This window comes from Coffea arabica, chromosome 1e (genome assembly GCF_036785885.1).
Source record: "Coffea arabica cultivar ET-39 chromosome 1e, Coffea Arabica ET-39 HiFi, whole genome shotgun sequence".
Lineage (NCBI taxonomy): Eukaryota > Viridiplantae > Streptophyta > Magnoliopsida > Gentianales > Rubiaceae > Coffea > Coffea arabica.
The window spans coordinates 57,494,923-57,518,711 of NC_092311.1; the positions used below are offsets into that span (position 1 = coordinate 57,494,923).

Sequence of the window (23,789 nt, forward strand, 5' to 3'; positions counted from 1 at the left end):
CTTCCAAATTTTTGAAAATTCCGAATTCATAGTTTCGATTTACCAAAATCGAATTCGATGCACACCCCTAGATGAATTTAAGATAAAACATGATCAAAGATTGGAACCAAATTTTATCATGCACGTTTTGATGGATTTGCCTATATAGTAAATAATAAATTATTGCAATCAGTAGTGTTCTTGTAGCGCAAGATTATTGGTGGAGAAGTACAATCATCTATATAGAAATAGTAATAAATTATTGCAATCAGTCGTATGCTTGTAGCGCAAGAATATTTGTGGAGAAGTTCAATTTTGCTAGTTGCTGCTTGCATTGATCAGCTTGGGAAACAAATCGCAAAAGCCAAAATGGGACAAAGAACGTGAAAATGTGCTGTGGCATTTTGTATATATATATATAATACTTTTAGCACTTTCTCCTACATCTTCTGTCTCCCAAGCATATAACCTTTCCAGTGGCGTAGCTCACTTAGCCGGAGGACAGGAGGGCAGGTGGAGTCGGTACATAACGCTTCTATACTGTTGCAGTATGGCCAGAAAACCTGTTAAGTTCTGCGTGGTATGCGTTCTCCTTTCACGTTTTAATTCCAATTAACGCATCACAGAATTAGGGTTTATACCTTCTTAATTTGATTTGGTCTAATTGGGTAAGTTTAGGTGGATGCTTTCGCGGACCAGGCGTTCAAGGGGAACCCGGCGGCAGTGTGTGTGTTAGAGGACGACAAGGACGAAGAATGGATGCAATCTGTTGCTACCGAATTTAATATCTCGGAAACTTGTTACCTCACTCGGATTGTCGACTCTGACTCACAGTCCACAACTCCCAGATTTAAACTACGTTGGTTCACTCCAGTAGCTGAGGTCAGTCCGTCTTGGATATCGATATTTGAAAATTTTCCTTCATGTTAATACCGAGAGAATCCCATCTGTACTTTGCACTAGTACTGCCTTTCTGTTGTGGATGGGCATCTCTTTCCCTTCAGCCCAAATCTTAGATCCTAAAATAAAAGAAGTTGGCGCTTTGATATTGAAGTCAAGTATTCCAACTAGGCAACTACTACTGAAGACTGCATGAAGTCAAGTTTTCCACATTGTAGCAAGACATATCTGATATCCATCGAGTGCTGGACATTTTCCGTATCTGTATTTGCAGGTTAAACTCTGTGGACATGCAACGTTAGCAGCTTCATATTTTCTCTTCAGTTATGGTCTGGTGAATTCTGATAAGATAGAATTCCTGACGCTATCAGGAATTTTAACAGCCAAGAAAGTGCCAGATTCCAAAACCTCAAATTCAATCGACCATCAAAATGGCGATATCCAAGAGGACTACTTTGTTGAATTAGATTTCCCTGTAGTCCCAATTGCTGCACCTAATTCTGCGGAGATCTCGGAAATCTCTAAAAGCTTGAATGGTGCTTCAGTGGTCGAGATCCATAAGACAACTACTGAAGAGGATCTCCTTGTAAGTTTCCTCTCTTTTTGAGAGACCATTATGTGCTTTTATCTTTCGCAAACATGATGTAACTACTAAGGATATTATGCTCAAGTAACCACTAATTTAAACATGATGTAACTAGTAAGGATATTATGCTCAATTAAAATAGAGCGGGAACTTTGGTTAATCAACTATTTCCCAAGAGCAATCTTGAGAAAGTACATGCTAATGACAATGGTGGTCATGTTTTGGTAGGTTGTGCTCCCATCAGGAAAGGCAGTTGTAGAAGCAGAACCACTTTTTGATGAGATCAAAAGATGTCCAGGCAGCGGGCTAATTATAACAGGACCTGCACCCCCTGAATCTGGATTTGACTTCTACAGTCGCTTCTTCTGCCCAAAATATGGGATCAATGAGGTTATTTGTCTCAACCTTGTGAAATATTCTTGTAGATGAATTAATCACATGATTACATATGCCTGATTAACCAAAAAAGACAAAAAAAATCCATTTTATGGACTTTTAAATGGTCGGGATCCTGTCAGATGACTTGCTTTCCAAATTTCAGGATCCTGTATGTGGGAGTGCACATTGTGCCTTGGCACCGTACTGGAGCAAAAAGCTTGGGAAATGCGATTTTGTTGCATATCAGGTTCTCTCTCTCTCTCTCTCTGCTTTTCCCTTTTTCTTCACATTGAACATGAACACTTGAATATATGGACAGTAAGAAATAGAAGAGGTAGAAATCAAGGATTTTATCCCGTTGCTTATTGAGAACCGATCTCCTGACTCAGGCATCACCAAGAAGTGGTGTGCTCCATTTGCATGTGGACGAGAAGAATCAAAGAGTGCTTCTGCGAGGGAAAGCAGTTGTTGTAACAGAGGGCTCTATTTTGGTTTGAATTTGACGTGCCCCCGTGAAAGTTTACATTTGCTTGGAGCTGAAAAACATCTTGGCAAACTTTAATTGATCATTTGTGTCGCTTCTTTTGTACCACAAACCATCTACCGAATAATCTGCTTAATTTGTATGCCTTTGTATTTGTGAGGATATATTTCACCTGCATTTTCATACCCTGTGCAGTCACTCACTCATTGATGATCCAACTTCTTTTCCTGGCTGGAATTGATTAGGAAAAAGGAAGAAACTTTTGGTAACTTAACAGTGCTATCATAGCGCAACTATATGCTTACGAAGTCTTCTTTATTAGGCTGATCTGATGGGAGAGTTTGATTGAAAGTAAAACAACCTTATCAAAACCTTATCTCTGTCCGTGTATATACTTCTTCCTCGAGCACTCCAGTTAAGAACTGATTCTATAATGGCAAGTAATTACGAGCAAAGCAAAACAAGTGTTGTCCTTTTTTTTTATTATTTTTTTAAATTATAGGATTATTCATTAACGGAACGCTGACCGAGCAGCAAAGGAGGAAATACACGTACGCTGTTAAAATAAAACAGCAGATTATTATATATTTAGAAAAAAAAAAGAAAGGGGTGCTTCATCATGAACTATTGGAGTCATTTGTTGGTGGTGAAATTGAAGTTGGAGCAAGTTGTGCTCCGGAACAGAACGGAAGAGCTGAAACCGAGCCTCTTGGAAACCAGGTCAAACTGGAGCAGATTGTCTTCAATCTGATGTCCTCCAATCACGATTGAGGTCCTGGGGTTTGGCCCGCCATCCACGAAACCCAGGCACAAGCCATCCTCACCGTTGACTTTGACGCTGACCATCGAATTCGCGCCAAAGATCCTCCAAAGCACATCATCACTCTGCAGCACCAGATCAATGGTGGGAACAGCCGGCCCCACGCGCGTGCTGGCTATCTTGTCCGCTTCGTAGCACAGACTGAATGGCTTCACCGGCGTTATTGAGGAGAGGTTGAGAGCGGCTGATTCCTGCTCAAACGCGGCAGTGAAGGCCTTGAAAATGGAGGTGTGCAGCAGGGTGTATGGCGTGGAAGTCGTAACCTTGGTCCCGCCGAATCCATTCTCTTGATTGATGGCAAGGAGGGTCTTATTTAAAGGCACGGCATTGCCGTTGACCTTGATGGAAGTCACCCCAATGAAATACTCATCCGATGGGCGGTTAGGGTAAGGGGTTATGGTGTCGCCGTAGGGGTTTAAGAGGAGGGGAGTGTAAATCAGCGATTTTGAAAGGTCAATTCCGGGCAAGAAGTAATAGGGCCCAGCGGAGTTGAAGAAAGCCGCGCCGTTTGCGGAGGGCGTACTGGGCAAGCAAATCGCGAATATCAATGGAGAAGAGAAGGCTCGGCCGAGCTGAGCCGGCAGGGAGAAATTGAACCTGCCTAAAGCCGCCAATCCGGTGACTCCTCTAGCCAAGCCCCTCAGCAACTTGGTTGTACCGCAAGAAAACACGAAATCTGAATCCAGGCCCAGTTTGCCCGGGTTTCGGCCGTCAGTGGTGGGCAAGGCAAGCGAGTCGAGCAGTATATCTCCTATGGCAATCTGCCGAGTCACGGAATTCTCAGGGAAGAATTCGCAGGAGTCGTTGAAGCACGAGGGACCGGGACTTTTGAAACAGTTGCCATAAATGCGGGTGTCGAGCTCAAGGCAGAGGGAGGCGTTGTAGAGGACGTGGCGGTAAGTGGAGGAGTTGTAGCGACGAGTGCAGTCAACCCAGGTGAGGGAGGCTCCCAGGTCGAGGTGCAAATTGGTGTGTTGAAGAGGGGTCTTGAGGTAAACTGAGACAGAGTATAAGTTGGTGGAGGTGTCCTTTTTGATGGGTGTGAGGAGGGGTTGGTCTGCTTGGGCGGGGTGGAGAGATGAGGAGACGAAGATTAATAACAATGAGGAGGAGAGGAGGATGGAAAAGGAGAGGGGCTTCGAGGCTGGAGCTTGCATGGCTTTCAACTTCAAATCAATAATAATATGCATGCCGCTGCCACCCATGCATTGCAGCGAAATCCATTTATAAGTAGTGTAAAGAAGATGGTGGAGGACAAATACTGCGAGCTAGCTTCTACTACTACTGGTACTTTCACTCATGATATGATATTGAGTCGGGAATTGGTTTTATCTGAGGATTGAGTTATGTGGGGTTGGATTGCCAGTGCGAAATTTCTGAATATTGATACATAAACAAATGATCAGATGCTGAACTCAATTGACAATCTACGTAAACAGAGATAGCCTTTTAATTAGTATTAAAGTAAACCTCATCGATGAAAGCGGCAGTAGTGGAGTACATTAAAGGCTTCCAACTTTTCTAATTACGTAATCCAAATCTTTTACCGATTCAATGATAAGACTTAATAGTGGAGTAGCATATCTTCATTCTGCTATTTCTACTGTTAAGCGTTAACCGTGAAGTTGAAGTTGGCGCACATGGTATCGTGTACCAACACCGAAGAGCTAAATCCTAGCTGCTGAGAATCCAGGTCAAACTGCAGTAGATTGTCCACCATCTGTTGCCCCCCGATGACAATCGTCGCCGGAGGATTGACCCCACCGTCCAATAAAGCCAAGCACCACACATCTACTCCCTCCCTCGCCATCCTAACCATCGAATTTGATCCCAATATTCTCCAAACTACGTCATTAGACTGCATCACCAGATCAATGGTCGGTACTGCCGGTCCAGCGCTCGTTACCAGAACATCCCCCGCATCATAACACACGCTAAATGGACTCACGGGCTGCGTTGCGGTGAGCTTGAAGGCGGCAGCAGCAGATTCGTTCACGAACGCCTCAACTAAACTCGCGTAGATTGAAGACTCTAATACGGTGTATGGAGTTGACAGGCTGAGCGTGGTCCCACCAAAACCATTCTCATCGACGGTCAGGACGCTCCGGTTTAGTTTCACGGCAACTCTGCCGTTGACTCTTATGGAAGTCAAGCCGATGAGGTATGCTTCGTCTTCGTCGGTTGAGATAAGGAGTGGAGTGTAATTCAGATGTTTTGAGAGGTCAATCTCGGGCAGAAAGAAATATGGCCCTCTAGTACCGAAAAAAGCCACTCCCGGAGCCGACGGTGAATCCGACGGGCACAGAGCAAAAACATTTGGGGAAGATAGAGAATTGCTAACTTGGGCCGGCAGCGAGAATTTGGACCGGCCAAGGGCTGCCAAGCCGGTGACGCCTCTGGGGACATGGCCTTTGAGTAATGACCTCTCAGAACATGAGAATACAAATTCGGGGACGACCTCGAGCTGACCCGGGTTGCGACCGTTGGTGACGGGTAGTGCCAGGGAGTCAGCTAGTGCCTGCACCCTCACTCTTTTCCGGTACCTTGGTCTTGCGAAGAAGAGATGGCACAAGCCGTCGGAGCAAATGGGATCGGTGGTGGGTTCAGAAGAGCAGTTTGAACAAGCGGGTGAATTGAGCCAGTTGCAAAGAGGAGAAGCGCAGGGAAGCGGGTGGTAGCGGTACGTACAGGAAGAGCGGTTGCTGCAGGTGCATTCCACCCAGCTGAAAGGGGCAGTGAGGTCAACGAGTAGTTTTGTGGGCTGCTGGTAAGGGGTTCTCAAGTAAAGTGACAGAAACTGAAGCCGAGTGGAAGGATCCTGGAGAATGGGAGCTAAAACAGCTGAAGAAGAAAGGTGAATGCACAGAAATGAAACAACAGAGAAGAACTGGAGCTTGAACTTAAAGAGGTGCCATTGCTTTTCTTGAGGATTGAATTCCATGGTTTGGATTGGAATGGGGCAGAAACAAATTCGTAGCGTAGGTGGAAAGTAGGAAGTATTATCCAACACAGCAGATGAGATGACGCAAGTTCATGTATTAGACTATTAGTCATGGCCTTTTTTGACGTGTGTGTTGTGGGGAAGCATGCAGGAGGATGATGGTAGAATGGCAGTTTGCAACATGGAACCGGAAGAAGACATCCGCAATTTCATGGGATGATGATCCATCCTTCAGCGGTCTTGTTTTGCCATCTTTTTACCCATTAAGCATTCCCTGCTGGCTACGATTGCCCCTCCCCCACTCCCCAAAAGAAAATGACTAGAGAGTGAGCGATCTGTGCTTGAACTCTATACGGCGCCCGTTTTCTACACGGTAGAATTAAAAAATAAGTGTCAGAGGAACAAAAAAGTACTTCATTGGTTACTGGGCTAAAAAGAAAGCGGGCCTATGAAGTATTGTTGGTTTTAAGCCCAATGAGCTTGACAATAAACTGGCCGAAATTTCGAAACCCAACTGAACATTTCAATCGGGACGCGAGACCGAATTTACGAGGTTCTGTTTCGAGTTAACTGCTCAGGTTTTGGAATCATCAATTCAACCTAGGATTGCGTTGTCCCACATTTGTTGTTTTATTTACTTTTCGAACCTCGCTTGAATTAACCTTCGGAGATGAGGTGTTCATAGATGGGCTTTGATGATGAAATGTTGATGTTCGTTCTTATGTCAGCCATAATATTAAGTATTGTAGCTTTACATTTGCCTGAGGTGACTTGACCTCGTATTCAGTAGAACGAGGGCGGTGGTAATCAATCATGCTCAATCTTCTTTTCTTTCTTTCTTTTTTTTTTTTTGGAGGGAATTAAGCTCAATCTTAATTTGGATGAGATCAAAAAGGGGTCATGTCAGAATTTATGACATTAATCCGTTTGAACAAGACGCTGTCAGAATTTATGACTTTTTGTCTTTTTATTTTTATTTTTTGACAAGAAATTCGTAGCCGCAACTTGAGAGTGCGCATTGGATAAATTTCGATCCGTGCAATAACCCGTCAATCATATTGAAGGGTAAGACGTATTAGGGCAAATTCTGTATGACGGACGAATATGTCCTAAAAGATATGAACTCGAATTGATAGGAAAATATGACACTAACTCTATCACCTCAATCAACTCAAGGGATGATGTTTTTATCTTTGTTAAGAGCATAAACGAAATTTCTTTAAAAAAAAAAAAAAGAAGAAAAAATTACAAAACGTTTCTACTAAGACTCGGTGGTGCCTCCTTCGGGTTTAGGGTCTAGGATTTTTTAAAAGAAAAGAGAAGAAAAGGATTTCGTTATCTTGTACGGCATACAGTGTCAACCATTTCTATCCTGATTGCAGCTTGGACGTGTTGAATAATCCGAGAAGGCTACAGGCTCACGCAAAATATATCACACCTTGTTCTTCGTGGAGGACCTAATTAACACCTGCTAAAAGACATTAGCACTATTAATCACACCTGCTAAAAGACATTAGTACTATTAATTAAGCTATTCTTAATTTATTAACATGTAGAACAACAATTAAATCTTTTGATTATTACTCGTTGTAATAAGGAGCCATGAGATGCAAATAAATGGTTTAACTGTTTTTTTTTTTTTTTTTTTGGCCTTCCTCGATTATGTAATTTGGCCTTGCCAACATGCTCAAGAAAAGCGGTCTAAAGAATTTTAAAAGCCATCGAAACAATGCGGTACCCTTTTGCTTCTTCTCAATTTACGGGATCGGACCTGCAAAATAAGGATTGGAATGCATTTGTTTGGATAAGAATTTATTTGGATGATTTATTTAAGATATTTACTGTAATATTTTTTATGATGTGATGTGTGTGAGATAAAAAGATGATTGAAAAAATAAAAAGGTGATTGAAATTTGCGAAGTAAAATTTTTTTTTTTTCAAATTCTCTCCATCCAAACAAACTCATTATTATTTCAGATCATCTTTGGAGGGGCACGAGTTTTTTGATGTATGGATAAGCTCGGGACGGCGTACAGGTGGCGGTGGAGAAATTTCATTTTCATCTGACCAAAAAGTCAAAGAATAGACCCGATTTTGGTTCAGACATATGCAATCGAACGATCTGGATTCGGGCCCACAAAGGCACTTCAACGTCAAACCGACGATAAAAGAGGATAATTCCACGCAAACCAAATCAAGTTGCCGAATTGGGGTGGGATTTTCTATCCCACGCCGGTATTGGGGGTTGGGGTTTAGGTTTATAAGCCTCTCACACAGGACTCCTAAAGTTAACGACTTTTAGAGTTATTGTGAAGAATTAAATTTATTTATCAAAAATTCTTACTTTCGTAAACAAATATCAGAAAAAAAAAATCAAGTTGCAATTTGCAAAATATTTCTGTCAAGAAAAAATGGCGTCTTACTTTCTGGCGGGCAGAGCAGTGGGGGAATATTACAGCTGCCAGATTACCGTTGTGTATAATAGTTGACCATTACCGCTACGTTTCTCCTCCTCTAGTCTAGGCTCTATAGGTGATTTGCCATGTTAACAAAATAATCGAAAACTAATAATTTTTTTTAAGAGGATTTCGTCAAAGTCAAAGCAGAAGTACAGGCTCGTAGAACATTCTTCATCAAATTATTAACAGCTACCTGGTGTTTGCTTTTTTTTTTTTTTTTTTTTCAAAATGGAATTAACACACACACACGTAATTAGAACAAACACGCACACACATAATTAGAACAAACACGAAAATTAAGGGATAAATCGACCTGAAAGTAATTTAAAAAAAACCCAAGTTGAGCCAATTGGTGGTGTTTGCATTTGCAAAGAGTCATCTAATTATTAGCTTAATAATTCGTTGAAAGTGGGTTTTTATATTCATTCATAGTTGGTGGCGTGTCCTGGAGCAGCCTGTCCCGCCCTGCTGCCCTGTGGGCGTGTGTTAGTACTATAAATAGAGGGGGCATTCCTCCCCATTTTTGCAGATTTAATAAACTCATCCACACCAGACCAGACTGCTTCTGAAATTTGTAGTTAATGGCTTCCGCCAACTTTAAGCTTGTCATTTCATCCATTTATCCGCTAGTAGCAGTCCTACTGCTGCTACTTTCGGGGGGTCCAACTACTTGCGCCGCCCAGGGCTCTTTTCGCCCGCATGCCTTAGTTGTTCCGGTCACAAAGGATGCTTCCACCTTGCAATACGTGGCCAAAGTCAATCAGAGAACCCCCTCAGTTTCCCTGAACGTGGTTCTTGATCTTGGCGGCAGATTCTTGTGGGTTGATTGCGATAAGGACTACGTTTCTTCCACGTACCGCCCCGTTAGATGCCGCAGCGCCCAGTGCTCCCTAGCGGGAAACGCCGGCTGCGGAAATTGTACGGGCGCGCCCAAGCCAGGGTGCAACACTGACACCTGCGCTCTTTTCCCCGAGAACACCGTCACTCACACTTCCACCGGGGGTGAGGTGGCTCAGGACGCTCTCACCCTGTCATCCACCGATGGATCAAACCCCGGTCCGTCCGCCACAGTTCCTCAGTTCATCTTCGGCTGCGGCCCTACCTTCCTCTTGGAAGGCCTCGCCAGTGGTACAGTCGGCATGGCTGGACTCGGCCGCGCTCGCATTGGACTCCCGTCCCAGTTGTCTGCTGCCTTCAGTTTCCACAAGAAATTCGCCATTTGCCTGTCATCTTCAACCAGGGCCAGTGGCGTAGCATTTTTCGGCGACGGCCCTTACAATTTTCTTCCCAATATCGAAGCAGCTGGGTTCTTGAGATACACCCCGCTTTTCATCAACCCAGTTAGCACCGCTGGAGTCTCCAGCCAAGGAGAGCCCTCTGACGAATACTTCATTGGAGTTAAGTCTATCAAGGTGAACGACAAGACTGTACCCTTGAACGCGACGCTGCTGACTATTGATAGCCAGGGCAACGGCGGCACAAAGATCAGCACTGTTAATCCCTACACCGTACTGGAGACTTCCATCTACAAAGCAGTCACAGAAGCCTTTATTAGCGAGGCTGCTGCTTGGAACATCAGCAGAGTTGCTGGTGTAGCTCCATTCGAGGTGTGCGTCAGCTCAAAGAACGTTTTCAGCACACGATTGGGTCCATCGGTTCCCCAAATTGATCTTGTTTTGCAGAGTCAAAGCGTGGTTTGGAGCGTCACTGGCTCAAACTCCATGGTGTACGTGAACGATAATGTATTGTGCCTTGGATTCGTGAATGGTGGAGTGAATCCCAGGACCTCAATTGTGATCGGCGGGTACCAATTGGAGGACTTGCTCTTGCAATTCGATTTGGCTACTTCAAGACTGGGCTTCACCTCTACGCTTTTGGGCTCTCGAACCACATGCGCAAACTTTAACTTCACCTCCACAGCCTAAACTCTCTGTCAAAGAGTGGATTGCTTCTCAAGTCACAAACTCACAACTGATGCTGCTGCTGCTGTTTCTGCTTTTTGTGTGTGTCTATACATGATTGCTTTTGTTGTTATTTAGCACCGAATAATGGCCTTATGGTCAGTGTCTTTGGATTACCATACTATTCCTTGGAATAAAAGATGGTTTTTGGGACCATATACAACGTTAATCATTCAAATACATGCAACCATGCAGTTGAACGTTAATCTTGCAATTAGTTAGTCCTTCACACCACAGGTTGCTATTCGGACAGCCATGCAATTGCTATCAAGTAAAAGAATACTGCTACTACATCTTTTCCAGCCATATATCGTGGACTTGTGGTTTAGCCATCGATTCATGGCAAGGGCCTTGTCTTTCTAAGGTCAATTCACGCCAAGTTGCATAAGTTAAGGAATAAAATTTCCCCTTTAGTAGGCTTCCTTCTCAACTATTCTTACTCCAGATGTATATACCTTCACACAAATCATTCTGAATTCAAATCTGTATTTTCGCTTCTTAAATTCCACCTCCCCTCATTGGAAAAAATAAAAAAAAAAATGAAAATGAAAAAGTACGAGGTTGGCCTTCAAGTTCTAATCGCTCAAAATTTTATTTGGGCTGCAGCAACGGACACCTCTAGATCGTCGGCCCAAAATGAGGCCGCCGAGATGATTTAAGCAGTAGCAATGTTCAATGCCCGAAACTTCCTTTAGCAACATGGAAATATTTTTTTTTTAAATAATAAGTCACGCTCATTATTTTTCGGAATTATAAATAGGTTAAATGACCAAAAATTCTCAATAATGTACAATATTTAACTGATTTGACTTAAACCTTTATTTTTCATTTGTTCCAGAAATAAAAACTTAGGATATCTTTTAAAAACCAACTAAATTCTTATTTGACGGTTTAGAAGAAAAAAGAAAAAAGAATAGTTTACAGATAAATTATATATTTGGGCTTACTGAAAGCCTTAAAAAGCACAAAATGTCTAGCCTTGTTTTAAGGCTTTGTGGTCCATTGCTAAATGCGATTAGACTACCACAAGTGTCATGGGCCTGTCCCAATCTCGACTAGAAACTAACGAAGGGAACAACAAAAGAAGGGCGCCAGTATACGACGTCGTCAAGACGTCAACGGGGCGCTTTGTTAATGTAGTCGCACAGTCCAAAGCGACAAAGCAGTCCTCTGCCCTAAAACCCTTAGCTCCTCCAGGAGGCTGTGCCCTGTTGTTGCTTCTGCCAAGCCGTAGCATTCGTCTTCTTCCTTCTGCAACAATGAAGCTTGTTAGGTAAAATTTCTTTATTTTATTACTACTTTTGGTATTTTCAGTCGCTTATTATAGCTGTATGCTAACTAAATTTTCAACAGATTTCTGATGAAGTTGAACAATGAGACTGTGTCGATTGAGCTAAAAAACGGCACCGTTGTTCACGGAACCATTACAGGTAGGTTCTCTCGCTCTCTCTCTCTCTCTCTCTCTCTCTCTCTCTTCCCGACGCGCTGAGATTTATAAGCCACTTGTTTTCTCGATCTGTTTTTTGGGTGAAAACAAGCTAAAGCCGCCTTAAAGATTTTGAATTAGGTTTTTCTGAGAGATTTTGGTGTCCTTTTTCTACTTTCCGGTTTTTTGTTTTACTGAATAAGATTTTTAAATTAGGTCAATAACAGTTTAGGGTTTCTTTTTTGTACTTTTGTTGATGCCTTTAGCAATTTTTTTTTGTACGGCCTTTTTTTGTGGATAATTATATGTTTACATCTTGTGGTGGACGTATTGTTCTATATTTTGCTTCGTTCAGAACATAACTGAGGTGAATATTGGGTTTTGTCATTTGCTGTTGTGCACGCAATGTGAATTTTTTTCCAACAGAAAATCGTAATGCTAGTATATTGAGAGGCCTGGGTTGGGAATAGTGAACTGTCAACTGCTTGTTTAACCACAGGATTTCTCCTTGTTTATTACTGAACCAGATATCAATGAATTTCAACTCTGAACCTGGATCAGATTAGCAGAAATGGGAACTGTAATTTTGTTGTGACGACTTTAATTAAAGTAAACTTCTGCATAGAATAACAGATGAAAGAAGAGTTAGGCTGATACATTGGAAGCACTCTGACCTAGACTACAAATTTTGCAGATAAGCGGATAAGCTATGAGATGAAAATGATGTAGCATACCACATATTGCTATTGAGATCTCTGTCTCTTATCCCTGCTCCTTCTTGATGGTTGTGTGCCTTTGTCTTCTTCAATGGTTGTATTTTCATGCCTATAGATCTTAACATCCAAATGTTGTTGCTGTTGCTCTGCATTTGCTTTCATGTTGAATTTTCAAACTGCAAGCATCACTTGCATTTGAGCACATGTATTTTTTAAAAATTTTGAATTTATGTTTATTTATTTAATGTGGTCTTTTACTTTCCTTTGGATGCCAATTTCAATCCATGTTGACAACTACTGTCAAGTTAAGGGTTTAGAATGAAGCACAGAATGGGTGGGGGGGGGGGGTTACTTGAATGGCCTACTCCTGAGATGGAGAATGTTGGTTAAAAAAAAAGGCCCATTCTATATCCTAGAATATGACATAGTTAAAATTTGAAAAGGCAGGTTGTCTTTGCAGCATATGTTCAAAATTTTCTATTTTGATAAGTTAGTTGAAGTTATGGTACTTCACTCCTTTAAATTATTAAGAGAGTTAAGTTAGGATTGTGGAGTTATATAAAGTGCATCTCTTATTTAGGCAATTTCTGTGAACTATGGCATCGGCGAGTGAGAAATAGAGCCTCAATCAGTGCTTAAGCTAAAAAATATATTTTTCTTTTTGTTTCTAGTCATTGAGTGCCTAAAACATTTAAGCAGTGGATGATTGGTACTCAGTGTAAATTGAAATATATACACAGTTATGGGATCATTAATAAGGTCTATGCTTGGTTTGATATTAGGAATTTGTTTACTGTAGTCACCTGAAGGTCAGATTTTAAGATTTTTTCACTAGTTTCCTGATGCGACCTTTCAAGTGCCAAATATTGGTGCAATTCTGAAACAAAGTAGTTCTTTTTTCACTTGTCTGTCTTCTCTCCTAAAGCTGCAATCCCAGTAAAACCAATATTGGGTTAGAAGAAGATCAGAAAGTTATTCCTCTTTGACTAGACAGATAGCTGGATGATGATGTATCATTGTGAAAGCATGCAGAAGCGATTTATAGTCTTTGGTTTTTAGTATAAAGACTTCAGCGAGCTTGACATAAAATGCATGTTCATGTGATCTGATCATTCTTTGTCTGGCTCTAACCACCCTTAATTCATAGTGGCTGAAATTTGATTTGCAGGTTGTTAATTTGGTGAAACGTGTATAACAACTCGGCTTGCTATTTGCTACTGTATAAATGTCTACTTGAGCTATTTTTTTAACTTTTCATAACAGTTGCAAGTCAGTTTATGCTTGAGGATGTGTGTGATTTTCTTAAAATGCTAGAAATTCCCATTTGTTAGTTATCAAAAGCCTAGTCCTGATGCAAGTTGCTTTAGGCCCTAATGCTTATTTTGTTGCTTAGTCTTGTTGGATGAGTCCATTCAAACATTATTGTCTAAAACTAGTTGCTGGGCCTGCTTTCTGATAGTAGGTTTGTTGCCTTTGTTACAGGTGTGGATATCAGCATGAACACACATTTGAAGACTGTAAAACTTACACTAAAGGGAAAGAACCCAGTTACTTTGGATCACCTGAGTGTGAGAGGCAATAACATTCGTTATTACATCCTTCCAGACAGCTTAAACCTTGAGACATTGCTGGTGGAAGAGACACCTAGGGTGAAGCCTAAGAAGCCAACCACTGGTATGGAAGTTATCTACTGTGCTGATATGACCATTACTTGATGATTCCACTTCTCTTGTTCTTTACTGTCCTTCCTTGTTTTTACTGCGTATTCTTCCGTTAATTTTTCTTTTTGTCTGTCATGATGCAGGGAGGCCTTTGGGACGAGGACGAGGGCGTGGTCGTGGGCGTGGCCGCGGTCGAGGTCGCTAGATCTGGTCCGCTGGTTTCAATTTTTGTGACCATCAGTTATGTAAACATGTTAACTTGAGTGATGGTTAATTAGGTCGACGGATCTCTTCAATATTATGTTGGAATTTTATGTGCTACTTATCTTTGTACTCCAACAAATTCTCAGTGGCCAAGTTTTGGCAGGCACAGGGATGTGAATTAGTTTCTCACTTGTGTTGTCTGATTCGCTACTCTTACCTACTTGCAGTGGTTATACTACATCGGTATTCTAGTTTTCATAGAGATTATGCGTCTTCTTCATCCAATGGTGAATAATTCTTATTGCCCGCGAGAATCCTCTGGTTTCATGTGTTCTGGTAATTGCTTAATAGTTACCGGTATTATATTAAACCATGTATCAGCCTGTTTGCTGGCAGTCATATGTTTTGACTAGGATTGGTACGTACTTAGGAATACGTTGGTCGAACGTAGGGATCTGAATCTAAATACCTTTTTGTTGATTACGAAATTCAGTGAAAATTACGAGCGTCAGGATTATTGCTGCTGCGTGTACTGGATACCTTAGTTGATAAGGAATGCAGAGCAGAGAATCTTCTATTTGCCGGAAAGAAGAGTGAAAATGTGGATAGCCATCTCGTGTATTAAGAAAAGATTGTTCTACCACGATCCATGCTCAAGGTTTCTAAGCGAGCGGTACTAGTCCATTAGATTAGACACCACTAGAAATTGACGACCCGCTTTCCTGCATGCCCAAAAGATTCCAACAATCCCCTCGTATATTTAAGAAGGAAAAAAAAAAAGAAGAAAAATCCAACAATCCCCACGCAAAGTCCATGGCCATCATTGTGGTATGGCGCTTTTTCTCCCGTGAGCGAGAATTCGTGACGGAAAAAGATTTTAAGTTTTTGTTTGTTTTTTTGGGTGGAGAGAGAGAGAGAGAGATTGGCGAAATAGGAGCCAAATTGCTTTTGGGCCCAAGTAGGAGCCGTATGTAGGAATTTGCCAATTGGTTAGCGCCATCCCCTCCAAAGGGGCATCTATGTGTCTATATACTCGGATGCAAGTCGCCGTAACCCAAGACCCAGAATAGCGAGACAGAGATTCCACGAGCTATAATAGCAAGACAGGTGGTTAGCGTGTATCTATCATATCTATTAGGGGCAGGGAACGCAATTTAATCAATGGCGAAGTTGAACTTGAACCCAGCAAAGTCGGCGGCGGTGGTGTTGGGAGCCCTTGCCATGGGGTGGCTGACCATAGAGCTCGCTTTCAAACCCTGGCTCCAGCGAGCTCGAGCGGCCATGGACAAGTCTGATCCCGCTCGTGACCCTGATGACGTCAGCGACAGTGCTGAGAAAACGGTCGAGGCCCGCGACGAGCCTCATGATGCATCCGACGCCGACAAGTGATTACTTCTCCACATACTTGTTGTTCAACGTTTAACTCAGTTTTCCGCTCTAATCTGCTTACGAATGTTACTGCTACCGGTTCTATGGTAGTATTAGTTAGTCCAAAAAAAAAAAAAAAGGTCCATTAATACTTAGTAGCAAGTCTAATATTTTGGATGCATCATCAGCTGTCATGGATTGGCTCACTGATTAATTCATAGAATTTGAGAATTTCTTTGTGTTGGCAATCTTCTGTGTGTGTTTCTCGATCCTATGCATACTTGTTTTTAGGTTTGACTTTGTTGATTTTTTTTTAATATTTTTTGGGGATTATATATATATATATATGGACGGACTGTGGTAAGTAAGATTGTTATCAGAATATATGCAACCACTTGCGCAGTCGCTGGGTTCCCCAATTTATGCTTGGACAGAATATAACAGCAAAGAAGGGGAGGGAGGAATTTCCTATGGCAGCAAAGAATTGCTTGAGATCATAGCATCTGTTTTCGAATGCTCCAAATTTTTGTATGAATTTATCGATGGGAGGGTAATAGATGAGACAAAATATGGCACCTTCCTGTTTCAGTTTACTGGGTTTGCAAACGACCCAAGAGTCATCACTACGGCGGGTTCATTCTTAGACTCGAGAATATTTTTAATGTCCGCATCTAAATATTATTATTATTAATTGCATGGTTGGCGGCGGGCGGAGAGCATCAAATGCCAATTTTGGATCCTGCGGTTGCCGGTTCCTTTTCCGGCATGCTCATGCAATTTAGGTCACCTAAACCTCCTCTCTTTTCCTTCCGGGCATGCTCATGCAATTCCATGAACTAGAGTTAGGGAGGATGCTTCAGGAACGAGGGTGGTTGAATGCTTGGTTTGGGCTGTTGGTGTTGGATCCTCCTCCTAAATTGAAAGAATGTTCGTTCGACGTGAGATGGAGAGCATCGCCATTGTCTTCTCTCTTTAAAAACGAGAAAAGATAAGGAACACAAGTCAGTGTAGAAAATTGTCATTTGAAATAGAAAACTGAAAGTAAGATAAGAGTTAGAAACTACGGAAAATAATCGTTCAAAAGATTCCTTACACTTTGTTCAATGAATTTTTTAGAAATATCATAACTTTTACGTACCTTGCAAAATCAAATTAGCAAAATGGTTCTAACCAAAGTTTTCAATCACTTTTTACCTTAAATCCATCACGTGACGTACACATGATTAATATTTTTTTTTTTTGGCAAAAACGTTATAGTATCTCATTTGTAGTTAAACAAATTATCTGATTCATATTTAGTTTTGTCTCCAAAAAAAATTAAAATTTGATCTGATTCATATTTAATTTTTTTTTCTTAGAAAAATGAGATATGACTCGATCCGTATCCATTTTTTGCTCCTAAAAAAATCAAGATTTTAACCTTTTCTTTCTATGTATAAAAATTGATCACATCTACATCACGTGGTGATTTTCAAACTAAAAATGACCGAAAATTCAACTAAATTTTATTAACTTTTAATTTGTAAAAGACGTAAAGTTAAAATTTTAAAATTAAAGGACAAAAAAATTCATTTCACGAGACATATGGGACATTTTAAATGATTTTCCCAATAAACTTATATATGTATTGCGAGTATTGAGGATTGCATTGTTCTTTTTCTTTAAATTTAAACTTTTGGGTCTTTACGGATTATGGAAGCCAACCATCACAAGAAAGTGTGTTTGAGAGTCCAGTTCAAACTCCTAACTCACGAGTTATAATTAAGCTAGGCTTTGTTTGGATTTGATTGTTTTTAATTATAACTTACAAGCTATAGTTAAGCTAGGCTCCTAACTTACAATACTATAATAATACATTTTAAAAAAAAAAAAACAATTTCAAGAATTAGGCAAAATAATTCAAGGTAATCAAGAGAAACTACATGAATCCCATTTTGTTCAACAAATTCTAAAAAGAAAAATAATTAGATGAGGAAAGCAAATGACAATAATAATACTGCTTATTATTTGAAAAGTAGTTTTTATTTTGTGATATGATATATATGAAATAAAAAATAATTAAAAATGTATTTACGATTTAAGTGAAATAATTTTTTCAAATAGTGAAAACATGTGTTTACTTCCCTGTTCCGGAGGCAACGGGGAGCGAGGGAGGGAGTCGGGGGGCCCCGGTCCTGGCTTGCGATTCGCGAAGATCGTCATTGGTCCACTAAATGCATGTTATTGAGGGGCCCCCTCCTACTACGCGTCCAGACACTAATTACACATTTAATCAAGCCGATGACCGAATCGAATAGTAATCCGCATCCCCTCATCTTTGCTGGCTGGAAGAAAGAAAAGAAGCGTCTGCGTCTCCTACTCCAACAAGGCAACAGCTTGTCCCCAGCCATAGTAATAATGGCTGTGCCTCCAACTCCTCCTGCATATTACTAGTAAAAACTACTACTACTAGCTATCAGAGCTCACTGCCACCACTCTTCATCTCCTTCTTCTTCTTAGCTTTACCCAAAAAAGATCTCTTCTTCCATACCCTTCCCATCGAAATCTTTTACAATTCCCTACCTCTGGTACTGGGTCATTATTTGAAACATCTATCACTATACTTTATTCTCTTTTTTTTTTTTTCAATCATCATTATTGCGTTTTCCAACCCAATTCATTGTACTGTCTGAGCGCTAGTTTCCTTAGTACAGGTGACGCATCAATCTGCTGTTGCCCTCCTCCTCCTCCTCCGGTCTGAGGTGCTTTCTCTTTCTCTTTAATTGATTTTTATTTTCTTGATTTTGAAGCACTATTTTTTTTTTTTTTTGCTTTTTTTAGCTTGATGTCCTCTCAAGGACTATTTTCTTGATTTTGAAGGACTATTTTGTGTCTACTTCACATGATCCTTCCGCCCCCCCCCCCCCAAACCCGCTCTCCCCTGCCCCTTCTTTGCATCCTGATGAGGTATTATTAGTTCGTCGTCCTATTTCGCCTGTTATGTGATAGGCATAGTTTTCAGTTCCTTAGATTCTACATTCCGGTAATATCTAATGTCTTATTCTTTAATTTCATCATCCGTTTTCATTTTCTGATTCTATTTCTTTTGGATTGGTCAATCGAGAGGTTTTTTTTTTCAAAAAAAAAAAAAAGAGACATTAATCTCAGAGGAGGACACGGTATGGTACAGCTGCGTGCTTGGTTGGAAGTTGTGACTATATCATAGCTAAGGCTGCAAGTTGTTTCCAGTCATTTTAAAGAAGATACAGGGCAACTGTAAATTCACGAGCTAGATTCGAAAACTTCGTCCATTTCCAGAATTATTATAGTAGTAGAACAATTGTAAACTACTTCACTCCTGTGTGGTTCAATAGACCTGCTAAGAGCATTACTTTAAAGCTAAAGATAAGCCCAGAACACAAAAGAAAAGAAACTGAAGATGGGGAACGGATCCTCGCTGCTTCAGGACAAGGAATGTTAGGTGATTTCATTTACTCGGTGTATCGCACAATTTATCTCTGAGCTACTTACTTACCCATTGAAGGATTATTTCATTCGTTTCACTAGTTTGCTCTCCGGTATGCTATCAAGGCTTTGAGAGTAAGAGCTTATAATTTCAGAAGATAATATCGAGACTAAAATTAATATGCTCTCATTTCTGATCCCTGAATTAGTAATATTAACATGTTTTATGGAGTTTAGCTTTAAATTCCGCCATAGATACTACAATCTGCCTTTATCTTGGATTCGAGTGGCAAAGTAATTAATGAGTATGGAAGCGGGCTTTTTTATTTTTATACACGTTTATTTTCCTTATGCGATTTGATTGCAGATATCATGTTAAAAGTGGTCTTATGTCTCTGGGCATCTCATTGTTCTTATGTTTCCAGATGTAGAACTACTTAAAATCTCTTGCAACAATTGAACATATGGCATCGCTGAGTAGCGATTTATTCTATGACATACTGAGGCGTCTTGATGGTGCAACATTGGCTAGTGCAGCATGTGCTTGCGCAGCATTTTCCTCCATCTCAAAGGAAGAGAGATTATGGGAAAATGTTTGCTCTTCCATGTGGCCCTCAACAAGCAGGGATGATGTCAGAAGTCTGATATCATCTATTGGTGGATTTAAAAAGTTCTATGCTGATTGTTTCCCTCTTATAGTGAACAAGGAAGTTCCCGAGTTTCGGTATAATGACTATCTTCACCATCCTGAAGAATGGAATGAAGCTGATTACTATGATGATATGGATGAACTGGAAACTTTCTCACCATCAGATTTCGTTTCTATAGTGGATATAAGGTACAAGGACCAAACCATCTGCTCGAAAGTCCTTTGGGGCATCCCAAATGCTAACGGCTTCAATGGTTGGTTTTTCAATTGTCCTTTCCGGATTGATCTGCTCACCAACTCTGCCAGGGATGATGACCATGCTGGTGAAGTAAAGCTCTCTGTTTCAGACGGATTGCCTCCGATCACATCAATGGAAAAAGAAAGGAAAGACGGGAAGCTTTGGCAAGATCTCCACGATGGAATCCGCTTAAGTTGGATTCTTGTGAACAGCAAAATTAAGCAGGCTGCTAATCTCTCAAGCTGGAGTTCTCTCGGAGGGCAGAGACATTGGCCAACTGACAAGGATTTTTTGATAAGATTTGGATCCGTTCTTCCTGCCAGGGACATTCTTCCATGTCCTGCAGTCGAATGCATCCTTTTAATGAGGTTTAGGGTGATCCATACGGAGGGGATTGGAGTCCAGACAACTCTCAAGTTGACAGAACTGAGCATGCAACTGGAAGATATGGAAGGTGCTCATGTAAATGGCAGAAACAGTTTGCTTGTCCTAAAAGAAGCACTAAGCTGCAGGAGGAGCAAAAATTATAGCGAGGCCCTCGAGTCTTGTCTTCTGTACTCGAAGGTCCAGAGTGAACTAAAAGAGGAAAAGATGAGAAATGAAAGCAGATTGGATAGAATTTTTATTTTAGGTGGCATTGCAGTATGTATGACATTCTGTTACTACTTTTTGTGAACCCTGCAAGTGTGATCACTTCTTCTGATGCTTCTCTACCTGTAAAAATCTACCAGTGGATTGGATTGATGAGTACTGCTACTACTCTTTTTCTTGGAAAGATTGTCAGCTGATAAGCAAAAATATTTCTGTCCAAAACTGCTTCAATCTTAGTTAACACTAAGATTCTCATTTAACGTGGGGTATCGACTTAACTAACGATTTGATTGATGGCAACAACTGAGGATAAGCAATTAGCGGATTACTATTGATGGACTCTGCATGGCCTCAATAATTTTGTTCCTTTGTCAGTCCAACCATATGATCCTTTTGACTTTCTGTCTGAGGTGCATGACTGAGCTTTTACGTGATAAATTACGCGTCGGATCTTCTGTCCCACGCCCTGTACCATTCTTCTGTCTCATGCCCTGTACCATTCTCTATCATATTTTTTATTATATTACTATTTCTCTAATATAAACATCATATTTTAGTTTTTTTTATTTCTTTAAGATCCAATAATTATTAACTGAGTAATATATAAAATTTAACAAACTCTAAAAATTAAAATGCATAAAAATTGAGATTTTTTTAATGAATTTTCTGCTGTATTTTTAATTTTCTATTATATATTGCTTTTTTGAAGCCGTTGATTTTTTATTCAGTTAATAATTATTGGATCTTAAGCAAACAAAAAAAAAAGAATTAAAATATGATGTTTATGTAGGAAAAATAGCAATATAATAAAAAATAGGACAGAGAATGACACAGGTATGAGACAGAAGATCCGTTGCGGATAAATTACATGCTAAATCCAAGTTGACCATCCCATTTTCGTCTCAATATGACTATTTTATTTTTTATTAATACGTGGATCGTGAAGGTGAGGTTTGCTGTCTTGTCTCCGATATAAATTCTATATATTACAAGGCCCTTTCGAGTACTGTTAATTTATCTTTTCAAATTAATTGGTCGGCAAACGGTGGTTGCCTACCATAACTGCTATGACAATAATACCATAAAAAATACTCCCTCCGTCCCACTTTGATAGTCCTGTTTTTCTTTTTTGTCTGTCCCAAATTGCAGTTCACTTTCCAATTGAAGAATGTAGTTGTATTTTCATTTTCCTAAAATACCCTTATTCAATACAAGTTGTTGTTGCTATAAACCTACCCATTTAATGAGAGTTATTCTTTTTTTACCATCAATTCAAGTTCCCATAAAGTTGTACTCTATTTAACGTGAGGGTATTTTAGAAAAATAGCAATCTAAATTTACTTTTCCAACAAAGTTAATTATTTTTTCTTAAACTGTGTGAAAAAAGAAACAGGACTATCAAAGTGGGACGGAGGGAGTATAATTTTATCGGTTTGTGAGAATATTAACAAAACGGTGGTTTATTTGTCGGTAACAGTATTAGCAGTATTACATAGTAGTAGCAGTATTAACTTAACTCATATTAGCATTCATCACCTAAAGAGAAAATTGCAATTTTAGTTCCAAATGTTTGGGGTATGGATGCTTGAAGTCCTTAGAGTTTAGATAAAAATAAATATAATTTCAAATGTTTATGAAAAGGAAGAGGAAAAGGCATGACTAAATTTCTCTTTCGCATAGAGAATTAGTATCTAGTATCGTAGTTAATTTACAAAGTTAGAATTATCAATGAATGAATGACTCGCAAGTTTTCTTCACTTTAGTTACTTGCAAAAAGTCAAATTTATTACCACTACTTAACAAAGTATAGTAATTTGTGATGTATGTTTAGATTATAACTGTCGCAGTAATTTGGACTCTGAAAGTGCATAAGATAGGAGTGCCGCTGTAATTCATTTTTTTTCAAAGACAAAAATGAATATAAATTGAGTAGTTTATTTACTTACAAATTAGATCTAGCATTTTTACTTCTAAAAAACTGATCATATGTGAGTCACATAGTAAATTCATAAAAAAGTGATTAAAAATTTAAATTAGAAATAAATTTTATCAATTTAATTTTACGAGGGACGTGGTCTTGGCTCGCCGGCCAAACACAAGAGTGAGAATGCCAGAATGTCATGAGAAATAGTTTTTAATTTGCACTAGTTTGTAATAGTAGTAGAGCATTACTTGTCAAGAAGCATTGCCCGTGTTAGGGCTGCAAACGAATCAAATCAAGTCGAGTTTTGGATTTATCAAGTCGACCTCGAAAATAATAGATAGATTCGAATTCGATGAGCCAAGAAAATTGAATTCGAGCTCGATCCAATCAAAGAAAAGCTAGACTCGAGCTCGAGTCGACAAGGCTCACAAGCTGTAGCTCGATTTCTGACTCGCGAGCAGCTCGAATTGTCAACTCGTAATGTAGCTCGAATTTCTGATTCGTGAGCAGCTCGTTTACTCGCGTTTCTGGAAATTAATCTAATAAAAATAACAAATATTTATTTTTTCTTAATAAATAATACTCCATCCGTCCTATTGAAAGTATCTTGCTTTGCTTTTTTATCTGTCCCAAATTAATGTCACTTACTATAATTGGCAATAAAACTTTCCCTCATTTCCATCTCATGCCCTTAAATATACCAGATTCCTTTTAAATTTTTTATGGGTCCCATAAAACTACAAGAGTTGCTCTAATATGCGTGAGTCTCACTGCAAATGCAAATAATGGCCGTGCAAGCTACTTTCTCAAAAAAAATGGCTGGACACATTTGTTAAGTATGGGTCCCACATATCTTGTCATCCTTGCTTTTTCTTTCTGCCACTCAATGGAGTTGTAGACAATGGAATTTTAATTAAATTTCAAAAACTACAATTGGTTTATAAAATATTTTTGTCCAATCGGATATTGCCATATGGCATGTACACTTGGAAAAATTGGTTATTAAATGACCAATTATATTTTGCCACGTGTCAAGGTGAGGTGTTCCAGATCAGTTCAA

The 23,789-nt window shown here is 39.9% G+C and overlaps 6 protein-coding genes across 7 annotated transcripts; 4 read left to right on the forward strand and 2 right to left on the reverse strand.

Moving 5' to 3' along the window:
- The first annotated feature begins 334 nt into the window (after nt 1-334).
- LOC113733357 (uncharacterized) lies at nt 335-2,512 on the forward strand. The gene is made up of 6 exons (XM_027259723.2): nt 335-559; nt 658-861; nt 1,154-1,465; nt 1,694-1,855; nt 2,007-2,090; nt 2,233-2,512. Exons 1-6 carry the CDS (start codon nt 530-532, stop codon nt 2,338-2,340), a joined length of 900 nt encoding a protein of 299 aa, XP_027115524.2. The 5' UTR covers nt 335-529; the 3' UTR covers nt 2,341-2,512.
- A 361-nt stretch (nt 2,513-2,873) lies between these two features.
- Nucleotides 2,874-4,502, reverse strand: LOC113733334 (probable aspartic proteinase GIP2). Its single transcript, XM_027259687.2, has one exon. It carries the CDS (start codon nt 4,350-4,352, stop codon nt 2,961-2,963), a length of 1,392 nt encoding a protein of 463 aa, XP_027115488.2. The 5' UTR covers nt 4,353-4,502; the 3' UTR covers nt 2,874-2,960.
- A 73-nt stretch (nt 4,503-4,575) lies between these two features.
- Nucleotides 4,576-6,188, reverse strand: LOC113716792 (probable aspartic proteinase GIP1). Its single transcript, XM_027241239.2, has one exon. It carries the CDS (start codon nt 6,086-6,088, stop codon nt 4,754-4,756), a length of 1,335 nt encoding a protein of 444 aa, XP_027097040.2. The 5' UTR covers nt 6,089-6,188; the 3' UTR covers nt 4,576-4,753.
- A 2,820-nt stretch (nt 6,189-9,008) lies between these two features.
- On the forward strand, nt 9,009-10,686 carry LOC140015461 (probable aspartic proteinase GIP2). The gene has a single exon (XM_072068057.1). It carries the CDS (start codon nt 9,129-9,131, stop codon nt 10,470-10,472), a length of 1,344 nt encoding a protein of 447 aa, XP_071924158.1. The 5' UTR covers nt 9,009-9,128; the 3' UTR covers nt 10,473-10,686.
- A 935-nt stretch (nt 10,687-11,621) lies between these two features.
- On the forward strand, nt 11,622-14,777 carry LOC140015465 (small nuclear ribonucleoprotein SmD1a-like). The gene is made up of 4 exons (XM_072068061.1): nt 11,622-11,781; nt 11,862-11,938; nt 14,133-14,324; nt 14,455-14,777. The coding sequence occupies exons 1-4, from the start codon at nt 11,768-11,770 to the stop codon at nt 14,514-14,516; spliced, it is 345 nt and encodes a 114-aa protein (XP_071924162.1). The 5' UTR covers nt 11,622-11,767; the 3' UTR covers nt 14,517-14,777.
- A 3,412-nt stretch (nt 14,778-18,189) lies between these two features.
- On the forward strand, nt 18,190-20,989 carry LOC140015467 (F-box protein At2g27310-like). Of its 2 annotated transcripts, XM_072068066.1 has the most exons (3): nt 18,190-18,274; nt 18,577-18,624; nt 19,753-20,989. In XM_072068066.1, the coding sequence occupies exon 3, from the start codon at nt 19,792-19,794 to the stop codon at nt 20,887-20,889; it is 1,098 nt and encodes a 365-aa protein (XP_071924167.1). In that variant the 5' UTR covers nt 18,190-18,274; nt 18,577-18,624; nt 19,753-19,791; the 3' UTR covers nt 20,890-20,989. The 2 variants fall into 2 exon arrangements, with proteins under 2 accessions (XP_071924167.1, XP_071924173.1); XM_072068072.1 differs by lacking the exons at nt 18,190-18,274; nt 18,577-18,624 and adding an exon at nt 18,688-19,343.
- Nucleotides 20,990-23,789: the final 2,800 nt, after the last annotated feature.

Coding starts and splice junctions, on each gene's coding strand:
- LOC113716792 (XM_027241239.2), bottom strand. CDS start 6,088: ATGGAATTCAATCCTCAAGAAAAGCAATGGCACCTCTTTAAGTTCAAG.
- LOC140015461 (XM_072068057.1), top strand. CDS start 9,129: ATGGCTTCCGCCAACTTTAAGCTTGTCATTTCATCCATTTATCCGCTA.
- LOC140015467 (XM_072068066.1), top strand. CDS start 19,792: ATGGCATCGCTGAGTAGCGATTTATTCTATGACATACTGAGGCGTCTT.
- LOC113733334 (XM_027259687.2), bottom strand. CDS start 4,352: ATGGGTGGCAGCGGCATGCATATTATTATTGATTTGAAGTTGAAAGCC.
- LOC140015465 (XM_072068061.1), top strand. Junction 11,939..14,132: donor TGTTCACGGAACCATTACAG/GTAGGTTCTCTC, acceptor CCTTTGTTACAG/GTGTGGATATCAGCATGAAC. Junction 14,325..14,454: donor GCCTAAGAAGCCAACCACTG/GTATGGAAGTTA, acceptor GTCATGATGCAG/GGAGGCCTTTGGGACGAGGA.
- LOC113733357 (XM_027259723.2), top strand. CDS start 530: ATGGCCAGAAAACCTGTTAAGTTCTGCGTG. Junction 862..1,153: donor GGTTCACTCCAGTAGCTGAG/GTCAGTCCGTCT, acceptor CTGTATTTGCAG/GTTAAACTCTGTGGACATGC. Junction 2,091..2,232: donor GCGATTTTGTTGCATATCAG/GTTCTCTCTCTC, acceptor CTCCTGACTCAG/GCATCACCAAGAAGTGGTGT.